At 45.2% G+C, this 20,008-nt stretch overlaps 1 protein-coding gene across 1 annotated transcript; it reads right to left on the reverse strand.

The window, feature by feature from the left end:
• Positions 1-7,519: 7,519 nt before the first annotated feature.
• LOC138952485 (zonadhesin-like) lies at positions 7,520-18,982 on the reverse strand. Its single transcript, XM_070324166.1, has 8 exons — positions 18,823-18,982; positions 17,892-18,038; positions 17,099-17,251; positions 15,330-16,813; positions 14,915-14,996; positions 14,396-14,449; positions 11,126-11,256; positions 7,520-7,653 (listed from the first exon to the last, which is right to left on the reverse strand). The coding sequence occupies exons 1-7, from the start codon at positions 18,899-18,901 to the stop codon at positions 11,126-11,128; spliced, it is 2,130 nt and encodes a 709-aa protein (XP_070180267.1). The 5' UTR covers positions 18,902-18,982; the 3' UTR covers positions 7,520-7,653.
• Between the last annotated feature and the right edge of the window lie 1,026 nt (positions 18,983-20,008).

Genomic DNA, 20,008 nt, shown 5'->3' on the forward strand with positions numbered 1-20,008 from the left:
AGCACTCCGTGGGCGTGTGGCTAAGCCTAAGGCATATTTGATGAGGCTTTCGCCTCTTGATAACTAGAACGCTTTAAAATGCTGTTCACATGGCAGACTTGCCACCAACTTTGTGACCAACTTTAGTCGTTTGAAAATCGCTCCCGAGTCGTTGAGGCCGAATCGGGAAAAAGTCTGCCATGTGAACAGTCTGCCGTGTGAACAGTCTGCCATGTGAACAGTCTGCCATGTGAACGGTCTGCCATGTGAACAGTCTGCCATGTGAACAGTCTGCCATGTGAACAGTCTGCTATGTGAACAGTCTGCCATGTGAACAGTCTGCCATGTGAACAGTCTGCCATGTGAACAGTCTGCTATGTGAACAGTCTGCCATGTGAACAGTCTGCCATGTGAACAGTCTGCCATGTGAACAGTCTGCTATGTGAACAGTCTGCCATGTGAACAGTCTGCCATGTGAACAGTCTGCCATGTGAACAGTCTGCCATGTGAACAGTCTGCCATGTGAACAGTCTGCTATGTGAACAGTCTGCCATGTGAACAGTCTGCTGTGTGAACAGTCTGCCATGTGAACAGTCTGCCATGTGAACAGTCTGCCATGTGAACAGTCTGCCATGTGAACAGCCCCAGTGACTCGCGCCAGACTCGCGAACGACTCGCGCCAGACTCCAAAACCCAGTTGCACGGGGGATAACCGATCAAAGGCCGAGCGGAGGCCGAAGGCGGCGCCTGACACGTGTGAAGGCAAGTTTTGTCTGTTTGGGTTAGGGTAAGGCGAAAATACAACATTTAGTCAAGCTGTCGAACTCACAGAATGAAACTTAACGCAATGCAATTTTTCAGCAAGACCGTATACTCGTAGCATCGTAAGCCCACCGCTCGTGGCAAAGGCAGTGAAATTGACAAGAAGAGCGGGGTAGTAGTTGCGCTGAGAAGGATAGCACGCTTTTCTGTACCTCTCTTCGTTTTAACTTTCTGAGCGTGTTTTTAATCCAAACATATCATATCTATATGTTTTTGGAATCAGGAACCGACTAGAAATAAGATGAAAGTGTTTTTAAATTGATTTCGAAAATTTAATTTTGATCATAATTTTTATATTTTTAATTTTCAGAGCTTTTAATCCACATATAACATATTTATATGTTTTTGGAATCAGAAAATGATGAAAAATAAGATGAACGTAAATTTGGATCGTTTTATAAAAAATGTTTTTTTTTTTTAAATTTTCAGATTTTTAATTTTTAAGCCACCAAGCTGAAATGCAATACCGAAGTCCGGCCTTCGTCGAAGATTGCTTGGCCAAAATTTCAATCAATTTGATTGAAAAATGAGGGTGTGACAGTGCCGCCTCAACTTTTACAAAAAGCCGGATATGACGTCATGAAAGGTATTTATCGAAAAAAAGAAAAAAACTTCCGGGAATATCATTCCCAGGAACTCTCATGTCAAATTTCATAAAGATCGGTCCAGTAGTTTGGTCTGAATCGCTCTACACACACCAGGGGCGGACGAGGAGGGGGGGGGCACAGGGGGCACGTGCCCCCCCCCCCCCCCCCCCGAAAAAAAAAGAAGAAGAAAAAAAAAAGATTTTTCTATGCTGATTCTATGACCATTTCTAAGTTCAAATGGCACCAGATGGCACCATTTTGCTTCTTTGGGCAAAACAAATTTCCGGGGGGGCATGCCCCCGGACCCCCCTAGCAAATTCGGGCGCTTCGCGCCCATCACATTCACTTTCGATTCAAAGTGCCCCCCCCCCCCCCCCTTACAAAGCAACTGATCCGCCCCTGCACACACACACGCACAGACAGACAGACAGACAGACAGACAGACAGACAGACAGACAGACAGACACACACACCACGACCCTCGTCTCGATTCCCCCTCTATGTTAAAAAATTTAGTCAAAACTTGACTAAATATAACAAAAAGAGAATTGAATTGAATTGAATTGAATTGAACTTTATTTAACAAGGATTAAGATTTAAGGCTACGCCCCACTATTATAAGAGCGATGAAGAGAGAGAAGGGGTGGGGAGTGAGGGGGGGGGGGGGTGGAGAGAAAGAGAGAAGCCAGCTTGCGGACATTTATGCATCTCTTTTGTTTGTTGCTTGTTGTTGTATAATATGTGTGGATTGTGCCGGTATTTCCCCAGTGCGCATCTCGAGACGGTGTTGTGTGGCTGACTGTGCTTGTTGTTGTATAATATGTGTGGATTGTGCCGGTATTTCCCCAGTGCGCATCTCGAGACGGTGTTGTGTGGCTGACTGTGCTTGTTGTTGTATAATATGTGTGGATTGTGCCGGTATTTCCCCAGTGCGCATCTCGTGACGGTGTTGTGTGGCTGACTGTGCTTGTTGTTGTATAATATGTGTGGATTGTGCCGGTATTTCCCCAGTGCGCATCTCGAGACGGTGTTGTGTGGCTGACTGTGCTTGTTGTTGTATAATATGTGTGGATTGTGCCGGTATTTCCCCAGTGCGCATCTCGAGACGGTGTTGTGTGGCTGACTGTGCTTGTTGTTGTATAATATGTGTGGATTGTGCCGGTATTTCCCCAGTGCGCATCTCGAGACGGTGTTGTGTGGCTGACTGTGCTTGTTGTTGTATAATATGTGTGGATTGTGCCGGTATTTCCCCAGTGCGCATCTCGAGACGGTGTTGTGTGGCTGACTGTGCTTGTTGTTGTTTGAATATGTGTGGATTGTGCCGGTATTTCCCCAGTGCGCATCTCGTGACGGTGTTGTGTGGCTGACTGTGCTATCAGGCGCCTTGGGGGGTCAACACCTACCTCTCTCTGCCTACCTCTCATTTCACGGCTCATCCCACCTGGCAGGGAAAAGGTGTTCTGGTGTTCATACCCCCGTTTCTCTCAATGTCTCTCTCTCTCTCCGAACCCTTATAAATCAGGTTCAGTGACATGTCATCAGGGTCTGAATGTATTTGTTGAATTTTATGCGTGACTATAATTTATAACTGTGCAGATACTATTGCTGTTATTTTAACCACTATTGTAAGGGGCTGTGGCCTTAGACAATTAAAGATTATTTCTTGTTCTTGTTCTTGTTATCTCTCTCTCTCTCTCTCTCTCTCGATCTCTGTCTCTCTGTCTCTCTATCTCTGTGTCTATCTCTGTTTTTCTATCTTTCTCTGTCTGTTTATCTGTCTGTCTCTCCCTCTCTCTCACACACATTTCTGTCATTCTTGCAGTTGAGACAAGATATGATATTGTGTAAGGATCATCCCGTCAGTCAATACATCTCGCAAAGCATACACCCCCCCCCCCAACACACACACACACTCACGCACACACATACTATCACACACACACACACTCACACACATACACACACGCACACACTCCAAAAAATTTGGAAATAAGAAACCCGTGGCATATGCTTTTGTAATTGCATTTGCTGAGTGCGGCTATCTTGCCGCCAGGTAGCATCACGACTGGTGAAGTTGGGCCGTTACAAATCTTTATTCCTCGTAATTCTTCTCCCTGGAGAGCTGTCATGATCAGAGAGACTGGGCCTTGATTCCACCGCTGACGTGAACGTGCGTGGTGTGTGTTTGTTTACCTGGAACTCTCGTGGTGAGACTGATGAGGGGGGGGGGGGGGGGATAGAAATACCTGATGTCTAGATGCGGCCATGAGGCGTTTTTGGATGTTTTGGATTATGCAGCAACATGAAAGCTACAAAAGCTGATCTTTGGTGCCCGACTTGTTACAGTTTGAAAAGCAGCCGTAAGTCGACAATTTTAATGTTTGGATTATACTGCAAAATGAAAGCTACACAAGTCGCGTAAGGCGAAAATACATCATTTAGTCAAGCTGTCGAACTCACAGAATGAAACTGAACGCAATGCAATTTTTCAGCAAGACCGTATACTCGTAGCATCGTCAGTCCACCGCTCAGCATGGCAAAGGCAGTGAAATTGACAAGAAGAGCGGGGTAGTAGTTGCGCTGAGAAGGATAGCACGCTTTTCTGTACCTCTCTTCGTTTTAACTTTCTGAGCGTGTTTTTAATCCAAACATATCATATCTGTATGTTTTTGGAATCAGGAACCGACAAGGAATAAGATGAAAGTGTTTTTAAATTGATTTGGAAAATTTAATTTTGATCATAGTTTTTATATTTTTAATTTTCAGAGCTTGTTTTTAATCCAAATATAACATATTTATATGTTTTTGGAATCAGAAAATGATGAAGAATAAGATGAACGTAAATTTGGATCGTTTTATATAAAAAAAATTTGTTACAATTTTCAGATTTTTAATGACCAAAATCATTAATTAATTTTTAAGCCACCAAGCTGAAATGCAATACCGAAGTCCGGCCTTCGTCGAAGATTGCTTGGCCAAAATTTCAATCAATTTGATTGAAAAATTAGGGTGTGACAGTGCCGCCTCAACTTTTACAAAAAGCCGGATATGACGTCATCAAAAGTATTTATGAAAAAATTAAAAAAAATTCCGGGGATATCATTCCCAGGAACTCTCATGTCAAATTTCATAAAGATCGGTCCAGTAGTTTGGTCTGAATCGCTCTACACACACACACGCACACACACACATACACCACGACCGTCGTCTCGATTCCCCCCTCTACGTTAAAACATTTATTCAAAACTTGACTAAATGTAACAAGTCGCGTAAGGCGAAATTACTACATTTAATCAAGCTGTGGAACTCACAGAATGAAACTGAACGTAGTCCCCCGCTAGTGCAAAAGGCAGTGAAAGTGACGAGCCTGTTTGGCGCGGCAGCGGTTGCGCTGTGCTTCATAGCACGCTTTACTGTACCTCTCTTCGTATTAACTTTCTGAGCGTGTTTTTAATCCAAACATATCATATCTATATGTTTTTTGGAATCAGGAACCGACAAGGAATAAGATGAAATAGTTTTTGAAACGATTTCGGAAATTTAATTTTGATCATAATTTTTATATTTTTAATTTTCAGAGCTTGTTTTTAATCCAAATATAACATATTTATATGTTTTTGGAATCAGAAAATGATGAAGAATAAGATGAACGTAAATGTGGATCGTTTTATAATTTATTTTTTTTTTTACAATTTTCAGATTTTTAATGACCAAAGTCATCAGTTAATTTTTAAGCCACCAAACTGAAATGCAATACCGAAGTCCGGCCTTCGTCGAAGATTGCTTGGCCAAAATTTCAATCAATTTGATTGAAAAATGAGGGTGTGACAGTGCCGCCTCAACTTTTACAAAAAGCCGGATATGACGTCATCAAAGACATTTATCGAAAAAAAAGTCCGGGGATATCATTCCCAGGAACTCTCATGTCAAATTTCATAAAGATCGGTCCAGTAGTTTAGTCTGAATCGCTCTACACACACACACAGACGCACACACGCACACACACACACACACACACATACACCACGACCCTCGTCTCGATTCCCCCTCTATGTTAAAAAGGTGATCTTTGGTGCCCGACTTGTTACAGTTTGAAAAGCAGCAGTAAGTCGACAATTGTAATGTTTGGATTATACTGCAAAATAAAAGCTATGTCATATTTAACGAAGAGGGGGAATCGAGACGAGGGTCGTGGTGTATGTATAATAATAATAATAATAACGGGCATTTATAAAGCGCCTTATTAGAAGTTCAAAGCGCGTGACAACAATACATGTATACAAAAATCATACAATCACTGTCCGATTCAAACAACACATCATTTTTTGATTGAAATTTTGGCCAAGCAATCTTCGACGAAGGCCGGACTTCGGTATTGCATTTCAGCTTGGTGGCTTAAAAATTAATTAATGACTTTGGTCATTAAAAATCTGAAAATTGTAAAAAAAAACCATTTTTTATAAAACGATCCAAATTTAAAATTTACGTTATTCCTCATCATTTCCTGATCCCAAAAACATATAAATATGTTATATGTGGATTAAAAACAAGCTCTGAAAATTAAAAATATAAAAATTATGATCAAAATTAAATTTTCCAAATCAATTTAAAAACACTTTCATCTTATTTCTAGTCGGTTCCTGATTCCAAACACATATAGATATGATATATTTGGATTAAAAACACGCTCAGAAAGTTAAAACGAAGAGAGGTACAGAAAAGCGTGCTATCCTTCTCAGCGCAACTACTACCCCGCTCTTCTTGTCAATTTCACAGCCTTTGCCACAAGCGGTGGACTGGCGATGCTACGAGTGTACGGTCTTGCGGAAAAAATGCAATGCGTTCAGTTTCATTCTGTGAGTTCGACTGAGCTTGACTAAATGTTTTATTTTCGCCTTACGCGACTTGTTTTTACTAAATGTTTTGACTAAATGTTTTAACATAGAGGGGGAATCGAGACGAGGGTCGTGGTGCATGTGTATGTGTGTGTGTGTGTGTGTGTCTGTCTGTGCGTGTGTGTGTGTAGAGCGATTCAGACTAAACTACTGGACCGATCTTTATGAAATTTGACATGAGAGTTCCTGGGAATGATATCCCCGGAATTTTTTTTTCGATAAATGTCTTTGATGACGTCATATCCGGCTTTTTGTAAAAGTTGAGGCGGCACTGTCACACCCTCATTTTTCAATCAAATTGATTGAAATTTTGGCCAAGCAATCTTCGACGAAGGCCGGACTTCGGTATTGCATTTCAGCTTGGTGGCTTAAAAATTAATTAATGACTTTGGTCAATAAAAATCTGCAAATTGTAAAAAAAATTTTTTCATAAAACGATCCAAATTTACGTTCATCTTATTCTTCATCATTTCCTGATTCCAAAAAACATATAAATATGTTATATTTGGATTAAAAACAAGCTCTGAAAATTAAAAATATAAAAATTATGATCAAAATTAAATTTTCCAAATCAATTTAAAAACACTTTCATCTTATTTCTTGTCGGTTCCTGATTCCAAAAAACATATAGATATGATATGTTTGGATTAAAAACACGCTCAGAAAGTTAAAACGAAGAGAGGTACAGAAAGGCGTGCTATCCTTCTCAGCGCAACAACTACCCCGCTCTTCTTGTCAATTTCACTGCCTTTGCTACGAGCGGTGGACTGACGATGCTACGAGTATACGGTCTTGCCGAAAAATTGCAGTGCGTTCAGTTTCATTCTGTGAGTTCGACAGCTTGACTAAATGTTGTATTTTCGCCTTACGCGACTTGTTCTTTGTTTCTCTTTCAGTCTCTCGCACGCTCTCTCTTTCGACCGACAAAGGTGTACATGATAATATACACGTACGTTCGTATGCTTGCGGACGTGTGCGTGCATGCGTTACCGTGTACATGTGTGAGTGTGTGTGTGTAAGTGTGTGTGTGTTTGTGTGAGTGTGTGTGTGTGTGTGTGTGTGTGTGTGTGTGTGTGTATGTTTGTGTGTCTATGTGTCTGTCAGTCTGTCTGACTGAACGGCAGCAGCAAGACAAGGAATGTGTGACCTACTAATGCTTAAAGTGTTTGCAGTGTTTGCAGATAAAGGTGTGACGGCAGAGATGTCAGTGTCAGAGAAGACAGCCACAAGTGCAGCACCTTGTACTTGGTTTATTTCTGATTTTATTGCGTCCTTCGCGTACACTTGCTTCTCTCGCCAAGAAACACGGCGTTACGCGGAGTGACGCGGTCCGAGACGATGGCCAGGGGTGGAAACTTGCACGGACCGGCCTGCAGACATATAGCAGTAGTTACAGCGTAACGGTGGTTACAGAATCAATCAATCAATCAATAGGAAGCTTATATAGCGCGTATTCCGTGGGTACAGTTCTAAGCGCTTGTCGAAGAGTTGTCAACACAGGACTAACAAAGAAACTAACATCTACAGACGGACACGAACCCTTTCACACACAAGCAAACCCTGATATACATGTAACCGAGTGCCGAAACACTACGATCACCTCGGGAGGCGAAGTGCAATCAAACAGGATTGAAAATGTTAGGGCTAATTTCTTAGCCCTATAAAAACTGTTATGCAAACCCGAAGGTTTCCATGAACATACAGACAATCGGAAACCACCAGATCCCATCACAAACAGAATTCTACAATACACCGGTGTTGACTTTTAAAGGCCAACAACTCGGGTGCAGAGTCTGCTGTGAAAGGAGCGGTAACCTCCCCTGTCACAATCGCCCCCGTTTGAATGAACTTCGTCCCGAAGTTCCGAACCGGGGGACCACTGTCCATCCCAAGTTCGCAGAATGGGAACAGCACGAAAATGTTCAGTGGTCATATTATGCCATTACCTGAACATATCATGCCGAGTCCCATCCCTGCTCGCAAGCACCAGATGTAACCGAGTGCCGAAACACTACGATCACCTCGGGAGGCGAAGTGCAATCAAACAGGATTGAAAATGTTAGGGCTAATTTCTTAGCCCTATAAAAACTGTTATGCAAACCCGAAGGTTTCCATGAACATACAGACAATCGGAAACCACCAGATCCCATCACAAACAGAATTCTACAATACACCGGTGTTGACTTTTAAAGGCCAACAACTCGGGTGCAGAGTCTGCTGTGAAAGGAGCGGTAGCCTCCCCTGTCACAAACATACAACAAACACCTGTTTAACAACAATGTACACATCAATAGCTAGGTCCAAACAAAATAATATCAAGCACACACAAAACAGAGCACAGCACAAAAATGTCTTTTGGGGCACAACACATCAGGTCGAACATGAAAGTCGCAGCCAGCTACGGGAAGAACTGAGTCTTCAACCTACTCTTGAACGCGTCAAGAGAGGGGCTCTGGCGAAGCTCAAGCGGCAGGGAGTTCCAGACGGAGGGGCCCGCGGAGGGAAATGCACGCTGACCAGCAGATGCGAGATTTGAGCGAGGGATGTGAAGGCGGAGTGGGTCAGCAGCAGAACGAAAGGGACGGTCGGAGATCTGGGTGTACGGGTCCAGGGAGGATTGAAGGTACTCGGGAGCAGAGTCGTTGAGACACTTGTAGACCAGAGTGGACAGTTTGTAGGAGATTCGGGTGTTGACAGGGAGCCAGTGCAAGGAGCGAAGTAGGGGGGTGATGTGGTCTCGCTTCGTCTTCCTCAACGTCAGCCTGGCAGCAGCGTTCTGGACTCGTTGTATGCCATGAATGGATGAGGCGGGGAGGCCAGCCAGAAGGGAGTTGCAGTAGTCCAGACGACTGAAGATGAGGGAGACAACCAGCTTGACACAGGCGTCGTGGGTGAGGTAGCGACGGATGGAGGCGATGCGTCGTAGGTGGAAAAAGCAGGTCTTGATGATGAAGGAGATGTGTGTCTGCATGGAGAGAGTGGAGTCGAGAAAGACGTCAAGGCTCTTGACAGCAGGGGAGAATGGAACAGTCGCGTCATCCAGCTGGAGGTCGGTCACAGTGAGGGAAGCAATCTTCTGTCGTGTTCCAACGAGAAGGGCCTCCGTCTTCTAACTGTTCAGCTTCAACTTGTTCTCAGTCATTCTGTTCTTGATGTCAGTGAAACAACTGGAGATGGATCCCAGGAGATGGTCAACGTCCTCCGGCTTGGCGCTGTTCTGGAGCTGCGTGTCATCGGCAAAGGAGTTGTAGTTCAAGCCGTGGCGTTCGATGACCAGGGAGAGGGGTTGGATGTACAGGGTGAAAAGGACAGGGCCGAGGACAGACCCTTGTGGGACGCCGAAGCGGACAGGGACAGGCTGAGAAGAGAACGAATCAGTGGTGACAGTCTGAGAGCGGTTCTGGAGGTAGTTCCGGAACCAAGAGAGGGCGGTGTCGTGAATGCCGAACGTGGAACTGAGGCGATCGACGAGTAGCTGGTGGTCGATCGTGTCGAAGGCCGCGGAAAGGTCCAGCAGCACAAGGGCAGAGACGAGACCGCTATCTGTTGCGTTCGGGAGGTCCGTGGTGATTCGCAGGAGCGCCGTCTCGGTGCTGTGGTGAGGGCGGTACGCTGACTGGTACACTGGCATCAGCGAGTTCCGAGACAGGTGGGCGCTCAACTGCTCCAGGATGATACGCTCCAGAAGCTTGGAGAGGAAGGGCAGGTTGGACACAGGACGGTAGTTCTTCAACTCGTTGACGTCAAGGCCGGGTTTCTTGATGAGTGGGCGGACAACGGCAGACTTGAAGCAGTCGGAAACGACGCCTGTGGCCAGGGAGATGTTGATGATATCTGTGATAGACGGCAGGAGCTTGTCTAGACACTTGGTGAAGAGGAAGCCTGGCAGGGGGTCTAGCTCGCAGGTCTTGATGGCCGTCTTGGTGATGAGTCGCTTGACGTGGTTTTGAGTGACAGGCTGAAAGCACGTGAGGGGGGAGCCGGAGAAGGAGGGGGAGGGTGGGGACGGGACGAAGGGCTGCTGATCGAGTGTTCTCCGAAGCGTGTCAATCTTGTCCTTGAAGAACTCCGAGAATAACAGAACAGACCCTTCACCAACAGGCACACAGATAGCTGTAGTAACAGCGTAACGGTGATTACAGAACAGACCCTTCACCAACAGACAGACAGATAGCTGTAGTTATAACGTAACGGTGGTTACAGAACGGCTAAACCCTTCACCAACAGGCACACATATAGCAGTAGTTATAACGTAACGCTGGTTTCAGAACGGCATAACGCTTCACCAACAGGCACACAGATAGCTGTAGCTATAATGAAACGGCGGTTACTAGGGATGGCCAAATCGTCCGCCCGATCGCCAGGGGCGAATCAAACATCCGTCGGGCTAGTAGAAACCGCCTGGTAACTCGCCCGGCTGGCCAGTGAAAATTCTTGTCCAATATAATGCAACGCTTTTGGTTGTAATATCGAGTATCAAAGCCATGCAAACACTGCAGATGCAGCACCTTTGGTATGTACCGGGCCAGCGACATTTCTGGCGGGCTAGTGATATTTGGCCATCCCTGGTTACAGAACGGCTAAACCCTTCACCAACAGGCACACAGATAGCTGTAGTTATAATGTAACGGGGGTTACAGAACGGCTTAACCATTCACAAACAGGCAGATATCATTAGAACGTTAAATGGTTGTTCCAGGTTACATAAATAAAGGCTCCGACCTACAGCAGCAAGTTTAACTTTTTCAGCTAGACAACTAAATGAAAAAATATCACACACAAAAACCTAATACTAACATGAATATAATTAAAACATCAGAAAAGCAGGTTGACGTCACGTACCTAGCCGTTGTGGTGGTGACGTAATGAGGCGAAGCGGATGACGTCATCAGCCTGATCCTTCGCCTCTTTCGCCGCGTGTCCCAGTTCCCTGAGCTCCGCCACCAGCCCCCTCAGCCCCATCTCCAGCCGTACTGCACACACACACACGCACGCAAACGCACGCAAATGCACACACACACACACACACACACACACACACACACACACACACATGAAACAAATCCCAAGCTGTACACAAAACGGCTAGACATTGCATTCTTAGTATGTTTCCAAGAGGATGGATGGTCTCATCCCACGTGACCGCCTGCACTCATCTAAGATGGCGACCCGAATCTTTTTACAGGGGAAGGAATCTGCCGTTAACACTGGTGTCCAAACAGTTTTCTGATACATGTACTTAAAAAAACCAAGTCGCGTAAGGCGAAAATACAACATTTAGTCAAGCTGTCGAACTCACAGAATGAAACTGAACGCAATGCAATTTTTCAGCAAGACCGTATACTCGTAGCATCGTCAGTCCAACGCTCATGGCAAAGGCAGTGAAATTGACAAGAAGAGCGGGGTAGTAGTTGCGCTGAGAAGGATAGCACGCCTTTCTGTACCTCTCTTCGTTTTAACTTTCTGAGCGTGTTTTTAATCCAAACATATCATATCTATATATTTTTGGAATCAGGAACCGACAAGGAATAAGATGAAAATGTTTTTAAATTGATTTGGAAAATTTAATTTTGATCATAATTTTTATATTTTTAATTTTCAGAGCTTTTTTAATCAAAATATAACATATTTATATGTTTTTGGAATCAGAAAATGATGAAAAATAAGATGAACGTAAATTTGGATCGTTTTATAATTATTTGTTTTCTTTTACAATTTTCAGATTTTTAATGACCAAAGTCATTAATTAATTTTTAAGCCACCAAGCTGAAATGCAATACCGAAGTCCGGCCTTCGTCGAAGATTGCTTGGCCAAACTTTTAATCAATTTGATTGAAAAATGAGGGTGTGACAGTGCCGCCTCAACTTTTACAAAAAGCCGGATATGACGTCATAAAAGACATTTATCGAAAAAATGAAACAAGTTGCGTAAGGCGAAATTACTACATTTAGTCAAGCTGTCGAACTCACAGAATGAAACTGAACGTAGTCCGCCGCTAGTGCAAAAGGCAGTGAAAGTGACGAGCCTGTTTGGCGCGGTAGCGATTGCGCTGTGCTTCATAGCACGCTTTATTGTACCTCTCTTCGTTTTAACTTTCTGAGCGTGTTTTTAATCCAAACATATCATATCTATATGTTTTTGGAATCAGGAACCGACAAGAAATAAGATGAAATAGTTTTTAAAACGATTTCGGAAATTTAATTTTGATCATAATTTTTATATTTTTAATTTTCAGAGCTTGTTTTTAATCCAAATATAACATATTTATATGTTTTTGCAATCAGAAAATGACGAAGAATAAGATGAAATTGTCTTTGGATCGTTTAATAAAAAAATAATTTTAATTACAAGTTTCCGATTTTTAATGACCAAACTCACTCATTAGTTTTTATGCCACCAAGCTGAAATGCAATACCAAACCCCGGGCTTCGTCGAAGATTACTTTGCCAAAATTTCAATCATTTTGATTGAAAAATGAGGGTGTGACAGTGCCGCCTCAACTTTTACAAAAAGCCGGATATGACGTCATCAAAGATATTTATCGAAAAAATGAAAAAAACGTCCGGGGATATCATACCCAGGAACTCTCATGTCAAATTTCATAAAGATCGGCCCAGTAGTTTAGTCTGAATCGCTCTACACACACAGACAGACAGACAGACAGACAGACAGACACACATACACCACGACCCTCGTCTCGATTCCCCCCTCTATGTTAAAACATTTAGTCAAAACTTGACTAAATGTAAAAATCGTCCGGGGATATCATACCCAGAAACTCTCATGTCAAATTTCATAAAGATCGGTCCAGTAGTTTACTCTGAATCGCTCTACACACACACACGCACAGACAGACACACACACACACACACACACACACACACACACACACACACATACACCACGACCCTCGTCTCGATTCCCCCCTCTATGTTAAAACATTTAGTCAAAACTTGACTAAAGGTAAAAACCAAAAACAACAACAACATTTAAATGCACTGTAAAAAGTGTAAGACATATTGTAAAGAGTTAAAGTTGAGCATGTGTGTGCACGCTTGTCATTTAGTTTATCTGTTGGAGCATAGACCTATAAATAATTATAGGTCCCTGGTTGGAGCAAGTGTGCACGTAAACCATCACAGATACTGTTTGGCTTTTACACACAGTACAAACACCCTTTCATTTAAACACTCACCGCTTGAGAACATCCTAGGTGCCCTCCGTAAAGAGCGAGCAATTTTCAAAAAATTTATTTTTGCGTGGTTTATCTTACCCCTGAGCCATAGTGAACCCGTGTGATCCAGTTTCCCTTTTTCACAATGTTGTCGTCAGTTTGTAATTCGCTGTGAGCTTATCTGCAATAGCACGTTATTATGTACCTCTGACTATGCACGAAACAAACGACTGTGGTTCACAAGAACTCTAGCGATGGCTTGACTGTTCAAAGGAACTGGTGATAGGCAAAAACCGTCGTCTGCTACGAGAACCACGACCTTGCGTGACCCTGCTTCCGGGCATTTCTTTTTTCAAACTTTCAAAACTTCGAATTGTACTGATCTTGTCTTGATGAAAAAAGAATTCTTTTATGATTTAAGAATGTTTGTGTAACAAGCTGTCAATTTATTATTTAGATTTTAAAAGTTATGTCTAGCGCCAAAACGCACCACCGTCCGATTTTGTTATCAGACAATCCGCAAAATTAATTCTTTGAAAATTGCTCGCTCTTTACGTAGGGCACCTAGGATGCTCCCCTTCGGTGAGCGTTCAAATGGAAGGGTGTTTGTACTGTGTGCAAAAGCCTGACAGTATCTGTGATGGTTTACGGGAGGCTTACTGTGCCTTTAACTGTACAATATTAACTGTTCTGATTTTCGTGTGCCTCTCAGGTGACTTTTGGTGCAAGACAATGTGCCCGTGCTGCACCGTGTAGATTCGTCTTTCTATACAACCGTTTGGGCAAGTTTAACCCCTTTATCCTATATGTTAATGTTATGCAAGCATGAATCATTGTAGGCCCAAACCATGCAAACTAGGGCAGAGAAGTCCTTCATCATCATCATCATCATCATCATCATCATCATCATCATCATCATAGAACATGTTTCACTCACGGACATCCAGTTCGGAAACTGTCTCTGCTTCAGGGGCTGCTTCAGCTTCCGGTTCTGTGTGAAACAGGACGAGACATCATTGTCACTTTACTTCATTTAATTTAAAGCTGAATATTCATTACTTCAGCATGTTTTGCATATCGCTCAAATGTCATGCTGGTTTCTTTTTGCTGTACTGTGATTTGTCTTTTGTAAAGGGTCTGATTTTTGGTTAGATAGGTTACAGCACAAAGCCTTTGCCTAAAAGTAATATTCTTGAGCAATGAAAGTTAAAGTCAGCCAAAGCATTATTGACCTTATAAGATTTAACACAAACAGAAAAAGACAGAGAGAAAGCAACATACAGAAGAAGGAAAGGACAGAAAAAGCAGTCATAAGATTGTTGTGCAGTGGACAAGGAAGAAATATTGTGCTGTGGGCAGGAGGAAAACGAGCAAGCAATAATGGCAACAATGGCAATAATGGCAAGGCAAAAGCAAGGTTAAGGTAGCTTTCAATGAGGGTGATGCAGATCATCACCTGCAACCATTGCTGGACTGGGCGTGGTCCAGTTGTGACAAGGCGTGGTCCAGTTGTGACTAGGCGTGGTCCAGTTGTGACTAGGCGTGGTCCAGTTGTGACAAGGCGTGGTCCAGTTGTGACTAGGCGTGGTCCAGTTGTGACTAGGCGTGGTCCAGTTGTGACTAGGCGTGGTCCAGTTGTGACTAGGCGTGGTACTGTTGTGACTAGGCGTAAACCAGTTGTGACTAGGCGTAGTCCAGATCTGATGGGGAATGGTCCAGTTCTGATGGGGAATGGTCCAGTTCTGATGGGGAATGGTCCAGTTCTGATTGGGTGTGGTCCAGTTGTGACTTGGTGTGGTCCAGTTCTGATGGGGAATGGTCCAGTTATGTTGGGGTGTGGTCCAATTCTGATGGGGTGTGGTCCAGTTCTGACTGGGTGTGGTCCAGTTCTGATGGGGTGTGGTCCAGTTGTGACTGGGTGTGGTCCAGTTCTGATGGGGTGTGGTCCAGTTCTGTTGGGGAATGGTCCAGTTCTGATTGGGTGTGGTCCAGTTGTGACTTGGTGTGGTCCAGTTCTGATGGGGAATGGTCCAGTTATGTTGGGGTGTGGTCCAATTCTGATGGGGTGTGGTCCAGTTCTGACTGGGTGTGGTCCAGTTGTGACTGGGTGTGGTCCAGTTCTGATGGGGTGTGGTCCAGTTCTGACTGGGTCTGGTCCAGTTCTGATGGGGTGTGGTCCAGTTCTGTTGGGGTGTGGTCCAGTTCTGTTGGGGCATTGTCCAGTTCTGATTGGGTGTGGTCCAGTTGTGACTTGGTGTGGTCCAGTTCTGATGGGGAATGGTCCAGTTATGTTGGGGTGTGGTCCAATTCTGTTGGGGTGCGGTCCAGTTGTGACTGTGTGTGGTCCAGTTCTGATGGAGAATGGTCCAGTTCTGACTGGGTGTGGTCCAATTCTGATGGGGTGTGGTCCAGTTCTGACTGGGTCTGGTCCAGTTCTGATGGGGTGTGGTCCAGTTCTGTTGGGGTGTGGTCCAGTTCTGTTGGGGTGTAGTCCAGTTGTGGCTGGGTGTTGTCCAGTTCTGTTGGGGTGTGGTCCAATTGTGTTGGGGTGTGGTCCAGTTCTGCTGGGGTGAGGTCAAGTTGTGACTGGGTGTGATCCAGTTCTGCTGGGGAATGGTCCAGTTCTGTTGGGGCGTTGTCCAGTTCTGATTGGGTGTGGTCCAATTGTGACTGGGTGTGGTCCAGTTCTGATGGGGAATAGTCCAGTTATGATGGGGAAGGGTCCAGTTCTGATGGGGTGTGGTCCAGTTGTGACTGGGTGTGGTCCAGTTCTGATGGGGTGTGGTCCAGCTATGACTGGGTCTGGTCCAGTTCTGATGGGGTGTGGTCCAGTTGTGACTGGGTGTGGTCCAGTTCTGATGAGGTGTTGTCCAGTTGTGACTGGGTGTGGTCATGTTGTGACTTGGCATGGTCCAGTTATGTTGCGGTGTGGTCATATTCTGATGGGGAATGGTCCAGTTCTGATGGGGTGTGGTCCAGTTCTGATGGGGTGTGGTCCAGTTCTGTTGGGGTGTGGTCCAGTTCTGTTGGGGTGTAGTCCAGTTGTGTTGGGGTGTGGTCCAGTTTTGATGGGGTGTGGTCCAGTTCTGTTGGGGTGTGGTCCAGTTTTGATGGGGTGTGGTCCAGTTCTGTTGGGGTGTGGTCCAGTTTTGATGGGGCGTGGTCCAGTTAGTTTGGGGAGCGGTCCAGTTCTGTTGGGGGGTGGTCCAGTTCTGATCGGGTACGGTCCAATTCTGTTGGGGTATGGTCCAGATCTGTGTGGTCCAGTAACTCGTAAGATTCTGAGGGGCTATGGTCCAGGCAGGCGCAGGGGCAATGGAAACACTTTGAGGTGTCGGTGACTCCTTGACAGAGCCTGCAACAATCAGCATCAGTCACAGACAGCCTGAGAATTGTCTTTTAGTCGGGTTATGGCCTCAATGTGTCATAGACAGAGTTGTGTGTGTGTATATGTATGTGTGTATGTGTGTGTGTGTGTGTACACGTGTGTGTGTGTGTGTGTGTGTGTATGTGTGTATGTACACGTGTGTGTGTGTGTGTGTGTGTGTGTGTGTGTCTGTGTCTGTGTGTGTGTGTGTGTCTGTCTGTCTGTGTGTTTGTTAGTGTGTCGGTGTGTGTAAGCGCGCTTTCCGGTGTGTACCTTGCAGAGCACAGCCGCCCTGAGGGTTTTCATCCCAGCCATCAAAACAGTCCGCGATGTCGTCACACAGCCACGTGTTGGGGAAACAACGGCCGTCCGGCTGGGGGCACTGGAAATTGTCACTGGGACACGCCGCCTCTTGCTCTTCAGTCACTGAAAAACGTGCAGCATGAGTTATTGCAACGGACGTCATGGCGTCACTTCGCTGTGTCACTGAACATATCGGACATGATGACGTACAATTACGACTTTCAGTGGACATTGTGAACATCAAGACGGTGTGAATGAACAGCAAGAGTTGGCTTCTGTAGGACTGACCAGAAGACTTGACCTTGTGAAGGTAACTACTGTGGAGTTGCTCCAATGGCCGCTAGCCGTGGCGGAGTTAGTCAATCTGGCTGTGTGAGTGTCAGGTCAGTGCTCTGGGAGGTGTTGTCATCTATCATCTCATGATTCGGTCTCCCCCCCCCCGTCCCCCCATTCCCCTCTCCCCCATCCTCAAAGTCCCTTCTCTATCTATGTTATGATCATGGGCATGTGGCTTGCTGTCAGGGTGACAATCAATAGTGAAGATGTTGCATGTAGCTAAAGCACACGCACTGTTATTGGAGCAGGATCTACCTGCAGCACACATTCCACCCCCGTGTGTTTGTGTACAGGTATGTGGATTGCTATCAGTGTCACTGTGGAGTGGAGCAGGATCTACCTGCAGATCCTCGCTCCCTCCACCACCCCCCGCCATCCCCCTTCCCCGCCACGCCCGAGTAATGATGGGTGTTCCGAGGAAGGCTACCTGAAGCACATCCTCCCTGAAGGCTCTCGTCCCAGCCATCCTGACAGTCGGCCAGCTGGTCACACAGCCACGAGACCGGGAAACACGAACCCGGCTCACCCGGGCACTGGAACTGACCGCCACCACATGCTGACTGGGAGGACGTCACTGCAAAACAACACAGTCATACGTCATTATGACCGCCACTACATGTTGACTGGGAGGACGTCACTGCAACACAACAGTCATACGTCTTTATGACCGCCACTACATACTGATGGGGATGACGTCACTGCAACACAACACAGTCATACGTCATTATGACTACATGCTGATTGGGATGACGTCACTGCAACACAACACAGTCATACGTCATCATGACCGCTACTACATGCTGACTGGGAGGACGTCACTGCAACACAACACAGTCATACGTCATTATGACTACATGCTGATTGGGATGACGTCACTGCAACATAACAGTCATACGTCATTATGACCGCCACTGCAACGCAACAGTCATACGTCATTATGACTACATGCTGATTGGGATGGCGTCACTGCAACACAACACAGTCATACGTCATTATGACCGCCACTACATGCTGACCGTGATTACGTCAATGTAACAAAACACAGTCAAACGTCACTTTGACCACTGCTGCATGCTGACTTGGATTATGTCACTGCAACAGAACACAGTAATACGTCATTACGACCGCTACTACATGCCGACTGTGATGACGTCACCGTAACAGAACACAACTTTCTGAGCACATTTACAGAGTAAACTTCCAAGCTAAAATGCAACCCCATCGTCCGGACAGGGTCAAAGATTGTTTAACCAAAATGTCGAAGAACAATGAGTGGATACAACAATTTCTCCACTCAGTTTGAATATTCCTCCAGAAAAGTCCAAGTCTCCGTGTAGTGACGTGAGGGAGAGACTTACCCCCCAACGCCGCGAGAACCAGAAAAACAGGTAAGGAAGGTAGATTGGAAGACCGGACCCTCGCCATGGTGCAAGACATCTGAAGATAGTCACCTGTGTGAAACGAGACTGACCACTATTTTATACATGCGTGGAATAGTGCTACGTGTGTGCGCGCACGCGTGTGTTCGTGTGTGTGTTTATATGTGAAGTGTGTGTGTGTGTGTGTGTGTGTGTGTGTGTGTGTGTGTGTGTGTGCGCCACGGTGCGTGCGTGCGTGCGTGCGTGCGCACGGAAAGCGCTCGATCTGTTCTAGTCCATTGACACTGCACCTGTCCCTGAAGCTCACTTAAATAAATTCCCAGTGGTGCTTTTACCCGACCTAAGAACTGCCTGAAGACGGTGCATTACACAAAATGACAGGTGCGTCCTGTTTGTCACTCGGTCTTTGCAACTAATCTGTTCACATTCGGTCAATATTTGAATAATGACTTGGCCGCATACTTGAAGTGACCGAGATAAGAGTTTGACAGAGAGACAGAGACTAAGAGTTTGACAGAGAGACAGAGACTAAGAGTGAGAAGGGAGGTAGAGAAAGAAAGACACAAAGAGAGAGGGAGACATACAGACACAAAGAGAGAGGGAGACATACAGACACAAAGAGAGAGGGAGACATACAGACACAAAGAGAGAGGGAGACATACAGACAGAAAGAGAGAGGGAGACATACAGACAGAAAGAGAGAGGGAGACATACAGACACAAAGAGAGAGGGAGACATACAGACACAAAGAGAGAGGGAGACATACAGACACAAAGAGAGAGGGAGACATACAGACACAAAGAGAGAGGGAGACATACAGACAGAAAGAGAGAGGGAGACATACAGACACAAAGAGAGAGGGAGACATACAGACATAAAGAGAGAGGGAGACATACAGACACAAAGAGAGAGGGAGACATACAGACACAAAGAGAGAGGGAGACATACAGACACAAAGAGAGAGGGAGACATACAGACAGAAAGAGAGAGGGAGACATACAGACACAAAGAGAGAGGGAGACATACAGACACAAAGAGAGAGGGAGACATACAGACACAAAGAGAGAGGGAGACATACAGACACAAAGAGAGAGGGAGACATACAGACACAAAGAGAGAGGGAGACATACAGACACAAAGAGAGAGGGAGACATACAGACACAAA

Source organism: Littorina saxatilis, linkage group LG17 (genome assembly GCF_037325665.1).
Source record: "Littorina saxatilis isolate snail1 linkage group LG17, US_GU_Lsax_2.0, whole genome shotgun sequence".
Classification (NCBI taxonomy): Eukaryota; Metazoa; Mollusca; class Gastropoda; order Littorinimorpha; family Littorinidae; genus Littorina; species Littorina saxatilis.